At 39.5% G+C, this 18,404-nt stretch overlaps 1 protein-coding gene across 2 annotated transcripts in view; it reads right to left on the bottom strand.

Moving 5' to 3' along the window:
- Positions 1–2,035: 2,035 nt before the first annotated feature.
- Positions 2,036–18,404, bottom strand: part of HRH2 (histamine receptor H2) — a 102,126-nt gene continuing 85,757 nt past the window's right edge. Inside the window, exons 3-4 of one of the 2 annotated variants that reach the window (XR_012882688.1) lie at positions 12,677–12,837; positions 2,758–2,833 (exon numbers count right to left, since the gene is read on the bottom strand). Coding sequence is in view for 1 of the 2 variants with exons in the window: in XM_075860007.1 (XP_075716122.1) it covers positions 2,635–2,833 (199 nt within the window). In the remaining variant the exon portion in view is untranslated. Of the gene's footprint in view, positions 2,834–12,676; positions 12,838–18,404 lie in introns of both variants that reach the window. The other variant, XM_075860007.1, reaches the window with a different exon arrangement.

The raw sequence follows: 18,404 nt of genomic DNA, 5'->3' as shown, positions 1-18,404 counted from the left end.
AAGAAGTCATGGGGCACCTTGAATGCTTTATTCTCAGAAGTTAAAGGGATGATTTGCCATAATTATCATTGCTATGACCTATTCTATGAAATACACAAAAGGCTTAGAAGATGAAATTCTGCTTTTTTCCTGAGAATACAATAGAGCATTTACAATGAAACTGAATGTATTAAACTATGCTCAATGGCGTGGCAAGTAAAATTCAAAAGAAAAAACATCCATGTCAGGAAAGGAAACCACAGTATAGAAAATATTGAACTCATACCGTGTCTAGATAGGCAAATCCTAATCAGTTTATTGTAAAAGAAACAGTTGGACACAATGCTAGATAGACAGTTTAGGAAAAATTAACTTTTAATTCTACATTGAAGCATTTAGGAAATATTTGAATAAGTGCTTGACACACATGTGCCATGTCTGTGCTTTGTTCCCTGTTCCGTGCAGGTATCGGTTCTGCTGTCCACCTGGTGTCCCTTGATATATTTATGGCCAATTTTTCCACTCTTCCCGCACAACTGGCCTGATGTATGCTCTTCACTCCAATCCATTTTTTATGGTCCCCTATATGCACATGGACAGTACCTGATTTTATGAAGGTTAAATTAGCTGCATCTTACAATTTTCGTCAAGTAGCTTAGTGGGGTCCTTCTGATGTCAGGGTCTGTCATGATAAACGAACATAATGTTTTAAGTAATTTTTTCTTTCTATGCCTTGGTCTCCACAGCTAATACTGGCCACATCCTGGAGAATGCAACCTCCACAGATTTTCTTGTTGTGTCCTGTGTTATTTGCTTTTTACTATAAGATGGTTGTGCCAAGATGTGCACTGTAGCAGAGAAATATAAAAAAAAGAGCATCTTTGCTCTAGTCAGTTATTTGCTTACAGTGCTACAAAAGTTGTTGAGATTGTTTCTTCCAGACCAGACACTGAGTGTGCCACCCATTAATTCAGTACATTGTTATGGGCTCCTGTATCTACGATCATACCAATATCATCTTATGATATGTCTAAACAAAATGTCAGATAATGCTTCCAGTGGAAGCCACTTTAAGCTTTTTAACAAATTAAAGGGAACAGTAAACCTAGAAAATAATGGTAAAAGTAAATGGAAGAGAGACAAACATTGTGGTTTGTCAGTCAGTAGGGTTTTCTGCTCAAGAAACAACAGTCTCATAGAACATAAGTATTAATTTCCTCCTGATCCCTTTCATTTTCACCTGGCTAATAGGGTGGGACTGCATGAAGGAAAAGTGCTTTATGTGTCTCCTATTGCAAACAAAGCGGGGTGGAGGGCTTTTGCTGCAGCCAGTTGCCTTGCAGCCAGAGACATATGGAGATGAGAAAAGTGGCTAATCTACTGGGACCCATATGGAAGACATCTTTATATATTTCTTACTTCCTATGAGAATAGGATGAAAGAGAAGGGGTTATCCCATTTTCATAGCAAAAGTACTACAGTTTTGTTAATAGCTGTTTTAAAGTAATTTGCAGTGTTTCTAGCATTAGAAAATTTAAGTTAGCCTTTTTTTCCTGCTTCCCTGTGTCCCTCTAGGACCTGCTGCTAATCAGTGCTGCTGGATATCTGAGCATAATCATTCTCCTTCCCCCATTGGCATCAGAAGATATAGTCCCTTCTTACTTGCTCTGCAGAAGGAATCTTCTCAGCTATACTGCCATGCTACTGCAGAGGCTCTGCTCCTTCCCTGACAAGCAGGGCTGAAAGCTATACTTTTTGGCTGCTCCACCTGGCTGTGGGGAGAGTGACTGACCTCAAGCGTCTACCAGCACTCATCTTATTAGGTGGACATGCACATTACTAAAAATGTGAACACCAGGTGGTGCTATACTATGTAAGTATATGTCAACTCATAACCATTCACTGGATAGGTTTTTTTTTAAACATGTAAATAGAAAACATTGTTCATCTTTTATGACCTATACAATAAATATGATATGTAATGGTGTATTTTCTACATTTACTATTCCTTTAAAGTATGCCTATTAAGAAAAGTTTTTTTTATAAAATACTGTGTATTACTAATATATAAGCAAGTTGCAATGCATAAAGAAATGGAGGAAATGTATTGTCATTATAATACACAGTAAGCTTAACAATAGAAATACTTTGAACCATTTTATAGGTGCCTTTTTTCGGAATAAGGTCAAATATTATACTGAGGAAACCAACTGTCACACATGTAAATATCTTGGAATTGTATCTATAATGGAAAACTTGCCCCGAAATTAAAGTGCTGACAGTTTTCATCATACCCACACTTATGAATTATGACATCCAAGTCATTGACAGTTGCTGTAGATGTTGTGATGCTTTACATTGAAGACATGTATTGGCGTATAGATGATGGGTGATGAGTTCCATTCACAGTGTTGAAAAGTATTTCACAGTACAAATCATCTAATCATCTTTCTAAGCAGTTTATATAATATAGATATATATTTTCTTATTTCCATCCTCTTTATTTCTAGTTTTTTTCTTTCAGGAGTCTGCATTTTATTGACACATACAGATTTCAATTTCTAAATGTGAGATTGTTTATTCTCAAAGAATGTGTGACCAGTATCTATGTCAGAAGGGTCTCCTTGGCCCTGTATAAGAAAACAATAAAGACTTTTACTTTATTACTGTGTCCTGAAGCTGTGATGGCAGTGATGTAAGGGGCTGCAAAACTCGCTCCTCATCTGGAGCTTCGGCCACAGTTTTCTTTACCATTGAAGTCCAAATGCTTTGTTTTGGGAGATATTTAAGAAGCCACAGCCTTGCTCTGCAGGTCATGTAATCCAAGCATATGCTACACCATCTGGGAGTAGTCCTGCAAAAAAAATATAAATTACACATTTTTCTCAGTTTACATTATTAAATTAAAGTTACTTATTACCACTTTAAGAAACAAATCTAACATTAAAGGGTAGCTATACTTTCAGAAAACTTCTGATGTGTCACTATGATTTAATCAGTGGAGGGTCTGAAAACTGAGACCCCCACCGATCGCTAAAATTAAGCGTGGTGTAAAGGCCTATAGAGTTTCTATTGAGTCCGTACACCGTTACCTTGGCTTTTTGAGAAAAGCCGATCAGGAACCAAGCGGCTCAGTGCTTACCCGAGCGCTTCTGCTGCTTTGTTTTAGCGATCGGTGGGGGTTTCAGTTCTCGGACCCTCACCGGTCAAAACTTCTGACATGTCACTATGACATGTCAGAAGTTTTCTGAAAGTTTAGTTACCCTTTAACCCTTCTCATGTTTGTTTGTCAAGCCATTAGAGCACAACATTCAGTACTTATAATAACAGATATTCTATTATAAACCACAGTACATGTGTCATCAATACCGTTTCAGATCAAGTATAATGCACCAGAAAAATTGAGTTCTGTGTACTGTACATATTTCTATTATAAAGCTCATGTGTGCCATAGTCCTCATTTTATCGTCAACTGGGAAAATTTATAAAAACTGGTGCAAAGTGAAGCAGTTGCTCATAGCAACCAACCAGATTTCAACTCTCATTTTTCAGAGATCCTATTATAAATAAAAGCTGCAGCTTGATTGGTTGTTTTGGGCAACTGCTTCACTTTTCATTTGCACCAGTTATGATAAATCTCCCCCCATGTGTCACATAATATAATTTATAAGGTATTCAGAAATGAAATTTCATTTTGCAGAGGTGTTGCAGCCAAAGCCCAAATTATTAGAATCATAAAGACAAAGTCATAAAAGATAAGTTAAAATATTCTCATAACAATATTTTATATCATGAGAAGTCACCTTGAAACCTGACAGAAACCTCTTTTTAAAAGTAATCTTGTAAAAAATACAAAGAGCGTGAATGTGTATGGTTAAGGTTACATTCCATCTGTAAACAATGTCAGATGTGAGAAGAGTGATACTCATTACATAACTAAAGTGACGGAGGTGACTAATGAAATGGAATTGGTTTCCCTTAGAAAGCTCTATTTGTGCTGAGGATCTTCAATATAAGCTAGATTTCAAAGTAATACCTGTCCTCCCTCTATTTAAAATAAGAGCCTAATAGTTCCAGGCCATTATATGGTATAGATGAACAGGTTTAAAAGACGCATGGATATCTTTGTAGTTTAATACAGTGATATATATATATATATATATCTAACTGACATTAAGGAACACTGTTGCCATGAAGGGGTGTACTTGGTCTGCAACAATGTTAAGGTGGATGGTGTTACATCCAAATGAATGCCTGGACCCGAGGTATCCCAGCAAACACTGCCTCTGTCAGCTTGCCTTCTCCCTATAATGCACCCTGGTGCCATCTGTTCCCCAGGTAAGCAAGGTACACACACAGGGCTGTCCGTAAAAAATAAAAATGTGATTCATATGACTAGGCCATCTTCTATCATTGCTCCATGGTGCAGTTCTGATGCTAACATGGCCATGGAAGGTGTTTTTGGCCGTGTACAGGGGTCAGCATGGGCACTTCTATCAAAGCAAGTGTTAGCTTTCTTCGGCAATTTGTGCTACAGTAGCTCTTGTGTGGGATCGGACCAGATAGGTTAGCCTTCACTCCCCACATGCATCAACAAGTTTTGAGTGACCATAACCCTTTTCACCAGTTCACCGGTTGTCTTTCTTTGGAGCACCTTTGTTAGGTACTGAACACTGAATATCGGGAACATACCACAAGTCCTGCCATTTAGGGTATGCTCTGATCTAGTTATCTTTCCATCACAATTCTGTCTTTGTCAAAGTCACTCAGATCCTTACTCTTGCCCATTTTTCCTGCTTCCAACACATTGGAGGGAATATATTAAAGAGGCTCTGTCACCAGATTTTGCAACCCCTATCTGCTATTGCAGCAGATAGGCGCTGCAATGGAGATTACAGTAACGTTTTTATTTTTAAAAAAACGAGCATTTTTGGCCAAGTTATGACCATTTTTGTAGTTATGCAAATGAGGCTTGCAAAAGTCCAAGTGGGTGTGTTTAACAGTAAAAGTCCAAGTGGGCGTGTATTATGTGCGTACATCGGGCGTTTTTACTTCTTTTACTAGCTGGGCGTTCTGAGGAGAAGTATCATCCACTTCTCTTCAGAACGCCCAGCTTCTGCCAGATCACGCTGTGACGTCACTCACAGGTCTTGCATCGTGTCAGACGAGCGAGGACACATCTGCACCAGAGGCTACAGATGATTCTGCAGCAGCATCAGCGTTTGCAGGTAAGTAGCTACATCGACTTACCTGCTAACGCCGATGCTGCTGCAGAATCAACTGAAGCCTCTGGTGCCGATGTGTCCTCGCTCGTCTGACACGATGCAGGATCTGTGAGTGACGTCACAGCGTGATCTGGCAGAAGCTGGGCGTTCTGAAGAGAAGTGGATGATACTTCTCCTCAGAACGCCCAGCTAGTAAAAGAAGTAAAAACGCCCCGATGTACGCACATAATACACGCCCACTTGGACTTTTACTGTTAAACACACCCACTTGGACTTTTGCAAGCCTCATTTGCATAACTACAAAAATGGTCATAACTTGGCCAAAAATGCTCGTTTTTTAAAAATAAAAACGTTACTGTAATCTACATTGCAGCGCCTATCTGCTGCAATAGCAGATAGGGGTTGCAAAATCTGGTGACAGAGCCTCTTTAACGTTTGAAATGACAGTCTTAAAGTATTTACGTAGACGGAAAATGCGTCATATATATTAACCCATTCCTGACATTTGATGTATCCATACGCCAAAGTCGGGTAGGGGAAGTATGGAGTGGGCTCACGGAGTGAACCCGCTTCATACAATGCCGGTGTTGGCTGTTTGTTACAGTCGACACCTCAGAGTAACTAGCGGCATCACGCTCGAGCGCGATCCCGCTAGTTTAACTCGTTAAATGCCGCGGTCAACAGAGACCGCAGCATTTAAATCGTTAGAAAGAGGGGGTGACCCTCTCTAACAGCTCATTGCGCCCCCCGCAACCTAATCGTGGGGGGGGATGGTTGCTACGGCTGCCTGGGGGCCTAATGAAGGCCCCCAGGTCCGCCATCTTTGTACACCTATTAAGCCTTGCCTCCGGCAGGGCTTAATAGAAGCCTGTCAGAATCACGATATACTGCAATACATTAGTATATATTAGTATATATTAGTATTGCAGTATATCGTGCAAACGATCTAACGATCGCTGGTTGAAGTCCCCTAAAGGGACTAATAAAAAAAGTAAAAATTAGTTAAATAAAACTTTTTTTTTTTGTGTAAAAAAAAATAAAAAATATTCAAAGTAAAAAAAAAAAACCTTTTCTCATTTTCCCCCTAGAGCATAGTAAAAAAAATAAATAAATAAACATAATTGGTATCGCCGCGTCTGTAAAAGTCTGAACTATTACAATATATCAATATTTAACCCGTACGGTGAACGCCGTAAAAAAAATTGTAAACACCAGAATCTCTATTTTTTGGTCACCTAATCTCCCACAAAAAATGAAATAAAAAGTGATCGAACCGTTGCATTTACACCAAAATTGTATTATTAAAAACTACAGCTTATCGCGCAAAGAATAAGCCCTCATATGACTTAATCGACGGAAAAATAAAAAAGTTGTGGCTCTCGGAATTTGTCGACACAAAATAAATTTTATTTTTTACACTTAGGTTTTTACTTGTAAAAGTAGTAAAATATAGAAAAAACGATACATATTTGGTATCACCGTAGTCGTATTGACCCAGAAAATAAAGTTAACATGTTGTTTTAATTGCACAGTGAATTCCGTAAAAACTGCGTGCAAAAAACCATGCAGGAATCGCTGTTTTTTTTCATTTTCTACCGCACAAATATGTTTTTTGCCTATTCCTATTACATTATATGGCAAAATAAATGGTGCTACGAAAAACTACAACTCGTCCCGCAAAAAGCAAGCCCTCATAGTACTATATTGACGGAGAAATAAAGACGTTATTGGTTTTGGAAGGTGGGGAGGAAAAAACGAAAATGAAAATCTGAAAAAGGGCCTGCGGCGGGAAGGGGTTAAGAGATGCACACCGCTTAATATATTTGGCGCATCTTTAGTTGTCTGTGCGGCAGAAATGCAAATCTAAGCCTGATATAACCAGGCGTAGATTTGTGCCCCAACTTACGCCAGTTTCTGCCGTAAATTATGATAAATCTGTTATTCCGGCGGTGGCCCAACCCCTATGGCTAAAGCCAGCCCCTTTTTCTCAGCACTATTAAAAAGTGTTTAAAAAAGTAAAAAGTTGCAAATTTTAAAGCAACAAACTGGTGTAAATATTTTGATATATTCCCTCCAGTAACTTCAAGAACTGACTCTTCATTTGATGCCTAATATATCCAACCCCATTTCAGGTACCATTGTAATGAAATAATCCATGTTATTCACTTCACCTGTTAGTGGATTTAATGTTATGACTTTAATGTTATCTCCCACTTGTTGATATGACTTTCAGAAATACAGAAACCATAAATTGCCTCTATGAGGCCATTTGTACTAAGTCTGTTGATGGATCCTGAATATCTTGGCAAAATATACAAGGAATCTAATATACATGGGGCTGACAGACCTCAGATTTGGAAGCTATGCTAATTGGGGAAAAGGCCATTACAGTTGTTGTGCTAAAGGGTTTTTAGATAATAATTGTTATGACTACGGCCCTCATATGTCATGCTCAACTCTGCTGTTGGTTGGGAATGTACAATAAGAAGGAAAGTGGTGGAATGTACATTCCTATAAGGGTAAATGTTAAGGCACACTTGCATAGCCAAACTGAGGCACATATCTTCTTATTCCTAACTGTGGGCAATGTGGCCAGGCTTAGGATAACCAAGCACATAAGATTTTTGTTGACAATGCCATTAAAGTTTGTGAGGCTTGCTAGACCCTTCTTTGAGGGTTGCCATTAGTGACAACAAGGGTTGAATAGGATTGATTTCTCTAAAAGTGCCCTTACACAATAGAAGAAAGTCAGCTGAATTTCGTCGGACCAGCTAACTATCTATGTATTTCGGCCGAGCAGAGCATGCGTGTGTATAGTTGTATCAGGAGGACTAGCTGTCAGCTGAACAAGTGTTTGACCAACAGCTATTGTTTGTGTATGGGCACTTTGACAGACTGTAGTCATGTTAAGTTGATTACATTGATCAATGTACTGTAGTATAAAGCAACAGACTTACACATTCTGTAAAAGTAAGGATTATGAGCTGTACCTGTGCAACACATTGAAACAAAAGTTATTTAGAGTGACCTCTATTAAAAAAAAATAAAAAAATTATATAGGACAGTGGAAAAAAATGTGCTAAGTAAGCTTGGGAGGTATGGCTCCAGCCTGACAAAGGACACAATAGAGCCAGCGACTTCTTATCAGTTCCTTAAGTGTACAGCAAAGTAAAGGTGACTTTGAGTCGACCAGTGAACTCAACATAACTTAGACATATGAGAATCCCTAATATGAGTTGAATTTGCTTTGTGCACAGTAGAATGCTGTGGTCCTCAGTAATGGTTGGGGGCCATAGCTCATGGACCCCACTGATGCTCTGTTTGATATGTCAGAATATTACTAAAGCGATAGCTAAAGTTACATTTTAAGTAAAAACTTTACAATAAAAAAAAATAAAAGACATAACAGGAGACCCGAATCACCTACTTAATAAAAAGAAACATGATTGATGTATATGTAAGGCTACATATTTATATACATTTTTAGTACAATTTTATATTGTATCTGTGATCAATGTTTGCGATGTAATCATTGAAAGTTTATTATATATTTACTTGTGGAAATTCAGGTAATTGATTACTGCATGCGAAATGTATTTATATACTGTAATCAATGTATATATTGGTGATCCAGACAAGGATTTATTTTAGATTCTCAGTTTTTTGTTATTTTTTGTATTTAATGTTATCAATAAAGATGGTCAATTTTTTCATACTTTGATATGTATGGACTCTTTTTTCTCTAGTTTATATTATCTATTGTTAGAGTCTTTATCTCTAATTATCCGAATGGGTGGTTGAGATTTGTCTCCCACCTTGATGCTTATATGTCCTGTGAGACTTCTTGTCTAATCATCTTGTTGCAAGTACAGTATAGCTGGAGACAAAATAATGACACTGTCCAACAATTCCTCCAAAGGAGTTAGTTACGTTGTCGCTTCGGGAATCTCCTTCTTCCTGTGATTACATACCTTTCTCCGGGGTCATTTTTTGACTGACCAGAGTACTGGCACTAGCACGCATATGGGTTTGAAGGGAATCTATCCCATCCAAAAAATCCGTATTGGAGTATAAAGTGTCGGGGTAAGAAGACATGCAAATCTTGTCCTTGTACAATATTTGTTCTTCCTGTTGCCGCCTTTTGAAATAAGATTTAGGTGTGGACATACATTTGCTACGTTTCCAGTTGAAAACTGAATCACTTGTGTAGTCCTTGAGGTCCCTTTTAAATTTGGACTTCTTAGTTTGTACAATGATGGACTCCAATTTAGCAATATTATTCTTGAGTTTGCTGTTCATCTCCTCATATGTAGATAAATTGGAGAATTTTTGCGGTGATTTTTGTAGATTTTCCTTTTTTAATGTCCAGTAATTTTTGTTCCTTATAGGTAATAATAAGTTTCATCTACTTAATAAAACAATCCATCAGGATCAAATTCTGTTGCACCAGGAATTGTGAGAACTTTATAGATCATATTTCTTTTCACATATATTTTCAACAAGTTATTAACCCACCACACTCCTCATGGCTTTCTCCAGTTTGAATCCACCACCACAAGGATTTATTGTTCAAACACCAATGCAAATTTGGACAAACATTCATCCTCAACAGGTGTATCCCGATCCAGTGTTTGTGAAGGACTTTTGTGTGCATATTGCCATTGGCAACATGTTTGCCTGCATGTTATTATCAGACATCAGTTCAATATTATCGTTTTGTAAAACTGCTTCTCTGGAGCCCCGTTAAAGCAAAACGCCAAACCTGAAAACATAAGTGAAAGCTCACCAGGTCCAGCCGGTGATCAGTATTAGGATCCGAGTCTATTTTCATAGTCACAAACAAGGCAAAACATGGCTATCACATCTATGGCTTCTTTAGATGCGAGTGCAATAGGTGAAACGTGACAGTAGGCAAATAAAAAGAGCACATTTGAATCATCATGTGGTAATCTTAGTTTTAAGATAAACTCTTTAAAAAAATTTTACTTTCACCATGTTGTTTACTACATCACGTGTATTGCATGCAATTTATTATAGAAATGTTGCACTACTAGGAAATGGAAAACTCGAATCTCATAGCGTATTTCGGACATCAACAAAAAAGTCAACCAGGTGCCGCTTAGCACTTCATTAAAGCACATGATGGAAAACTTGAGAGCTTTTGCTTTCCAGGCTTAACAGACCAAGAAGGGTGGAGATTAGAAACGACACGTTCTCAACAGAGAGGTCTTTTGAATCCTACGTCTGGATATGAGATATCCCAAAGGATTCAATTGGAGAAGCGATCTTTTTTATATTTATTAATGCAATTGCATTTTTGATATTACATGTGTATGCAGTACATGAGATAGTATTTACATGTGAATTTGGCATTGTCACATCTAGTTGTTCCCAATTCATAGTCCACCGTTACTTTAAGAAATTCTTGAATTAAAGGCAGTGTACACCTTTGAAATTTTTTAAAATATATATATAAAAATGTCTATTGGTTTGTTTTGCGCAACTTTCTAAATACTTTTTATTCAAAATAATTTTTACTTTTGGAGATACAGCTGCTTTACATCCTGTATACAAAGCAGCTGTATCGTGCGCTGAGACCTGAATCCGTCAGGTCAGCGGCACTGATGGGTTCAGTGTCAGTGGGTCCTGGGTGTCTCTGACACGCAGGATCCACCTGTTATCAATCAAATCTAAGTTATGAACTTAGATGGGATCGGTAACAGCTCGATCACGCAGAACCTGCTGTCACTGAACCCACCAGTCCCGCTGATCTGACGGTCTGTAGACCATGTGGGCAATGCCATGAAGAGGCCTACACAAGGGAACGTTACACAAATCCTACTCCCTGGATTATGCTGTGGGGTGGCATAATGTATGGTAGCCAGACATCTCTAGTCTTTATTTCAGGTACACTAACAGTTCGCCGTTACAATGATTTGGTCGTGGAACCAGTGATATGGCTATTTCTCACAAGTTTCCCAGAAGCCGATTTTCAACAGCACAACGCCGGGCCACATGTTGCTCGTCCTACTGTCAGCAGCCTGCGTTGCCTAAACGTGCTATCATGGCCTGTAGCGTCTCCAGACTTGTCTCCCATCGAGCATATCTGAGACGTCATTGGTCGGCAATTGCAAAGGGAGCTGCCAGCAGCCAATCTTGATGATTTGCGTGCTCAAGTGCATTTAGCGTGGCATAACATTCGGACAACCATTAATAACCTTATTAATAGCATGCCAAGGCATGTAAGTGCGTGTATTTCTGCATGTGGCAAGATGTTTGGAATGTTTTGTTTCAATTTTTTTGTCATTTGCATATCATTAACATGTTCATCGATCCTGTGATTTTCACAACCAAAACTTTTCCTTCTTGATGTTGTAATTTCAATGTTGAGGACTGTAGCTCTATAAAAATGGTAAAGTAAGAAAACTAAGAATGGAAATGTGATGCTCTCAGTCCCAGAGAAAAAACCCAAGTGGATCACACAATTATCCCTTTCACTGTGGCAAATCTGTAGTAAATATGTTCTCTGCTTAGATTTTTCATATCAGCACTGTTTGCATGAATGTGTAACAGGGGAATTTTTTTTAAATCTTCCCTACGTATCTTGGCAAGAGAATAAAGTGAGCCCTTGGAGAGTGCTTTTCTGTATATTACAATAAAAACAAGCATATGTACTTGCTGTTTTATTACTACTACATGCTGTGTGAGGCTGCTTTTGTTTAGTAAATGGAAGTGATCAAAAATTGGCATTAAAGAATAAAATAAGCTCTGATAATAGACCTGCTAGTTTAATGTGCCCAAGGCTAATGATTCGTACTCAACATCCTTTTTATTTTAAACACAATTTTTATTTTTCAATCTAACACGTTTTTTTTACTCAAGGGAAATTGCATTTTATAGAAAACTAAAAATGGAGCAGTAGAAATAACCTATAGGTCTTATTTAAAGAAAGGCTTCAGACAAACTTAAAGGACATGTTCCAGAGATTTGCCTTTACAGCAGCCACATAAAAAGTCTCAGTCAGAAAATATCTCATTGACTTCTATGTGAGAGTGTTGTTGGTATGCTCTATGACATTTGCAGAGGTCACTCAGCGGAGAGAGGCAGGACGGTGGAGAAGATGAGCTGTCCCCATCAACTATGAAAATAGTATGATCCTGCGTTATCTGCCCAAAGGCGTTACCTCGCATTTTAATCCTGCCCTTTAATAATATTTAGATGACCGATGAAAAAAGTGACCTCTAAGAAGTGTCAGCCTATTGTGAGGGCTCAGTGCAAGTGTCCAGGATTTTTTTTTAATGTAGTTAGTGACGAGAAAATAAAAATAAAATAAAACCACAAAATAGATTTAATATCAAAACTTGCTGTACATAATCAGTAATTTTATGATGATAGATTTTCGTTAAAATGTGAAATCATATAACCCTTTCCAGACCCAACAATTCAAGAATGATTTAAGGATCCACACTCACCCAATGTGCTCTTGACCCTATTAAACTTGTTTCCTGGAATATCCGACCTCATCTACTGATCCAGCTGAAATTTGCACAGAGCACTCTGAAGTGTAAGGTTATGGTCACGGGCCTTGTACAGGGTTACAAATCAAGGATGATGAGTAACCTATGGTCCTGAGCTGGAAAGTGTTAAATTATAAAAAAAATAATAAGTAGGCATTAGTAGAATGATGTACATTGAAATGCTAAATGTTGTAACCTTCTAACAACATCTGCTATTCTTAAGTTTTCCAAAAAGAAAAGATGATCATTTTCCATCACAAGAACCATTAAACTGTTTTATAAAACAACGTTCTGTTTGCTGAGGTTCATGATAACACTTTTCAGAACAATGCATTACATATTCAACATATTTTTTTATGATATGTTATGCTGAGGGTCATTATAGCGCTGTTCGGAACAATGCAATAAGCAGTCAACATATTTTAAACGTGTATATATCTCTCCCATGGTAGTTCAAGCCATATAGTTTCTCTTATTCTTAGATATAATAAAGTAAATATTAATACATATATACAGGGGCGTAGCTAAAGGCTCATGGGCCCGGGTGCAAGAATTCAGCTTGGGCCCCCCTACCACTCCCCAACACCACCATCATCAGACCCCTGCGCGCGCCTATGCCCAGACGCCTTGCCCAACAGCCCCCATAGTATAATACCCCCATAGCTGCCTCCACACAGTATAATGCCCCCCCATAACAGCCCCATACCGTATAATGCTCCCCATACAGTATAATGCCCCCATATGTGCATAATAGAAAAATAGCATAATTACTTACCTATCCCCGTTCCCACGTCGGGTGGAGGATCCTTTGCCTCCTCCGGTGTGTGCTATGAGTGACTCCGCGCAGGCAGGCGTGATGATGTCGCTACATCCCTCCTGCCTGCGTCAAGCCGCTCAGGGCACAGTGAATGCTGGATCAAGGAGACATCAGCTCCTTGCTCCAGGATTGAATGGAACCGGGACCTCGGTGAGTGAATCGCGACCACCCGGAGGTCTTCACACGAACCCTCAGGGTTTTCATTCATCCTTTACACTGCTGTTGCGCGAATCACGCTCGTCCCACGGAAGTGCTTCCGTGTGACATGCATGGTTTTCACGCACCCATTGACTTCAATGGGTGCGTGATTCGTGAACAGCGCACAAATATAGGACATGTCGTGCGTTTCACGCAGCGGACATACGCTGCGTGAAAATCACGCACCTGTCTGCACGGCCCCATAGACTAATATAGGTCCCTGCGACACGCGTGAAAATCACGCGCATCGCACGGATGTATAACACGCTCGTGTAAATGAGCCCTGAATGTGAGGAACATGGAGGTTAAATTCATCATCGCACTTCGTGCCCCACAATAAGTGATAGAAAGCAGTTCTTATTTTATTTTTTTACAGCGCACACATCATAAATGATGCAAAAAAAATGTTGTGCAGGTTATTACGGCCGCGCCAATACTGAATATGTATGGTTTATGTATTGAGACTTATTTTAATGTTTATTGTAAAAAAGGTGAATGTGTATTTTTTTAATTTAACATTACTTTGTTTTTACTTTATTTTTAAACTTTAATGTACTGGCATATATCCGATATAAGTCAGTACATTAGCCTGTGTACGGATAGTACACAGGCAGTTGTTAGGACATACCTCAGTATGCCCTAACAGGAAATATGGTAAGACAGCCCTGGGGTCCTTCAATGGACCCTGGGCTGTCTGCCCATATATGGTATGGCCCTCGATCGCGTCACAGGAATTCCCTGTGACACGATACAGAGGCATCTCCCCTTCTCATTTTCCCCTGAATGCTGCAGTCCACTGTGATCGCAGCATTCAGGAGAATAGCGGCGGAGATGAACGGTTTCTCTGATCTCCGCTGTTATAGAGCGGGGCTGCGGCTGTGTAATACCATTGACAGGAAGTGCGCGCGAAGTCATGGAGATGCGGCCGGCGCTGCACTAATAAGCGGCGGTTGAGGCACTGAAGACAGAACATGGGGGTGTTTTGTAGCGCGCCCGCCATGCTCTGTCTTCAGTGCCGCAGATCATTAGTGCAGTGCCGGTCGCATCGCATCATCCTGACGGCGCGCACATGTCAGGACTCAGGAGTGGGGCAGTGACTGTATTACACAGCCGCAGCCCCGCTCTCATACAGTCATGTGTACTATACTGTATTGTGTTGTATTGTGCAGTTTGCGGTGGAGAGAGGAGGGGGGGCTGTGATTTAACGCCCCCCCCATCTCCACTGCAAACACACAATACAGCACAATACATTACAAGACATTACATTACAACACAAGACATTACATCACAATACATTACATTCCAGACTGCATCTTACCTGGAGTCCTCCGCACCGACTCTTCCATTGCACTGTCTGGAAGCCGTGTCACGTGACAACACGGTCACATGGTACACTAAGTGTACCATGTGACCGTAACCAGGAAGCACCGGCTTCACGGCACAGAAGATTTCTTTAGGAAGCATGCTGTATGGCAACGGGGGCCCGTGGGCCCCCAGGCTTAGGGGCTTGGTCGCAACTGCGACTGCTGCGACCCCTATAGCTACGCCACTGCATATATACACACACCATACAGCCATAACATTTAAACCACCTGCCTAATATTGTGTAGGTCCTCCTCGTCCCTTCTCACAGCTCTCACCCGTCGAGGCATGGACTCCACAAGACCTCTGAAGGTGTCCTGTGGTATCTAGTACCAAGACGTGAGCAGCAAATCCATTAACTCCTGTAAGTTGCGTTCTGGTTTGCCTTCATAATAGTACTTGTTTTTTCAACACCTACAGTAGCACAGATGCACGAACGAATAGAAATCTGGGAAATGTGGAGGCCAAGTCAATACCTTAAAGTCTTTTTCATGTTCTTCAAATTAAACCTGAACGATTTATGCAGGGCGGCAGGGCGCATTATCCTGCTGAAAGAGACCACTGCCAGTAGGAAATACCATTGCCATGAAGGGGTGTACTTGGCCTGCAACAGTGTTTAGGTAGGTAGTACATGTCAAAGTAATATCCACATGAATTCCAGTACCCAAGGTTTCCAACAGAACATTGCCATGAGAATCATACTGGCCCGCCCGTTTGAATTTTTCCCATAGTGCACCCTGGTTTCATTTCTTCCTCAGGTAAGCGAAACACGAGTATTGAATGTCCACAGAACGCTTATAAGGTGAAGGAAAAATGAAGCCTGAATTGGGAAAAATATATTTATGGTACATACATCCAACTATCCAACTATTGGTGCATATATGGTAAGATGCAATCCCTACCAAAGCACGAAAAATGTGCAAACAGACAATATAAACTCAGCTATCTAATCATAGATACCTCTGAAATGCTAAATGTAGTACAGATAGTATGCACAGAGAGTATTAAGAGTATATTAGAATAATCTGTACCATAGCAAAATATGACTCTATAGTTAGTTGTGGAAAAATGCTGCAAAGTAAGAATAATTAAAAAAATACATGTAGAATTGTTAATAGTTGTTTTTTTGTTTTTTTTTAAATCAATTAACAAAATACAAAGTGAATGAGCAGAAGAGAAGTTTAAATCAAATCAATATTTGGTGTGACTACACTCTGCTTTCAAAACAGCATCAAGTAAGAGCATACCCTGGACTACAACAGCCCCAAGAGACATTTAACAGTGTAAATCTATAAAAATTTAGCACTCACCCTTCAACCTGATGACAGCGTGGTGAGTACACAAGGGCACAGGAATCTGGCCACCCACATGATGTAAAAAAAAATTGGATTTATAAAACCAGATCACCTTCTTTCATTGCTCCAGTTCTGATGCTCACGGGAGGCGTTTTCAGCGGTAACAGGGGTCAGGAAGGGTAATCTGACTTGTTTTCCACTATGTAGCCCCAAGTCAGTATTTATTTGGAGTATGGAAGAAAACCCATGCAAACACAAGAACATACAAACTCTTGGATTTGAAACCGGGACCCCAGTTCTACAAGTCAATAGTGCAAACCACTGAGCCACCATGCTATAATACTAAGATTCAAGGTTCTGTCTATATCAAGAAGGGCAGGATCATAATGTAGAATACGGTTTGATATAATAATTTTTTTTTGGGGGGGGGGGTGATTATCCTTGTTTTAGCATTTAGAAAAATAAACAGGAGTTACACTACCCGCCAATTTTTTTTGTTCTTGCTATTGTAGTGGTTATTCTGATGTCAGTGGACGTTTCTAATTTTATGGTGCTGTAACTGTTTAAGGTCCTGTTTATTTATCATTTTTATTGTAAGGGAATTGAAGGAAAAAGTGTACGTAATAATTATCATCACTTTTCGAAAATAATGTACATGCATTTATATTATAATAATATATTAGCATGTGTATCAATATGTATTAATATGTACATAGGCAATTATTAGAGTATATTTTAGGGCCTGTTCACAACAAGTTTTGGCCCTATGTTTGGTGTATTCACCAAACTTACCTATAGGCCCCCATTAACCTAGTGATTGGCAAAAGAGTGTCCTTTTGGCATAGGCCGGGCCGGTATGCAAAGTCTTTAGAGATGAGTGAAATTCAGATTCGACCAAACCGGCCGTCAGATTAGATGCGGGCCGAATACATTTTTTGCATAGCGAAAGTGCCTTGATTGCCCTGAAAAGTAATGTATAGCACTCTGAGGTCTTCTAGGACTGTATCAAAGCCTTTCAAGCTTTTTAACGCCGAGACAGCATTAACCCCTTCCCGTTACTGAACGTCCTTTTTAGTAGTGCGTTCTACGCAAAAGGGCGTACAGTAACGCCCTGAGGATGAAGCGAGCACAGCATTAACCCCTTCCCATCACTGAACGTCCTTTTTAGCGGTGTGTTCCCGCAAAAGGACATACAGTAACGCCCTGAGGATGAAGCGAGTACAAGAGCTGTGTTCGCTTCATCTTCAGCGGGTGTCGGCTATAATGTACAGCTGACATCCCACTGCTACGGCAGTTCTCTCCGATCTTCGCTGCTTAACCCTTAAATGCCGCTGTCAATAGCGACAGCGGCATTTAAGTGATTGGCACAGAGGGAGGGGGCTCCCTCTGTACCCCATTGGTCCCCCATGAAAAATTGCGGGGTGCCGATGGTTGCTATGGCAACCAGGAGGCCTAACAACGGCTTCCTGGTTGGCCAGGTATGGAAGCCTATTAGGTCCTGCCAAAGGCAGGATGTAATAGACTGACTGTTGTAAAATGACTGACTACATAAGTAGTGCAGTGTATTGTACTGGGGATCAGACAATCAGATCTTCAAGTCCCCTAGTAAGTGTAAAAAAAAATAAAGTTTTAGAAAAATAAATAAATAAAAGTTTTTTTTGTAATAAAAGCAATAATTGCCGTTTCCCTGATAAAGTCCCTTATAATTAGAAAAAAATGAACAAATAAAAATACTGTACATAATAGGTATTGCCGCGTTCGTATTGGCTTGAACTATAAAAATATCATATTTATCCCACCCCGTAAAAATAAAATAAAAAAACAATGGCAGAATTAAATTTTTTGGTCATGTTGATTCCAAAAAAAATGGAATACAAAGTGATCAAAAAGTCTCAAGTACCTCAAAATACTACCAATAAAAACTACAGTTTGTCACGCAAAAAACAACTCACTTTGTCAACAAAAAAATAAAAAAGTTATGGCTCTCAGGATATGGTGACACTAAAACATT

The sequence above is a fragment of the Rhinoderma darwinii genome, chromosome 3 (assembly GCF_050947455.1).
Source record: "Rhinoderma darwinii isolate aRhiDar2 chromosome 3, aRhiDar2.hap1, whole genome shotgun sequence".
Lineage (NCBI taxonomy): Eukaryota > Metazoa > Chordata > Amphibia > Anura > Rhinodermatidae > Rhinoderma > Rhinoderma darwinii.
The sequence above is the reverse complement of the archived record's forward strand: the minus strand, read 5'-3'. Positions and strand labels throughout refer to the sequence as shown.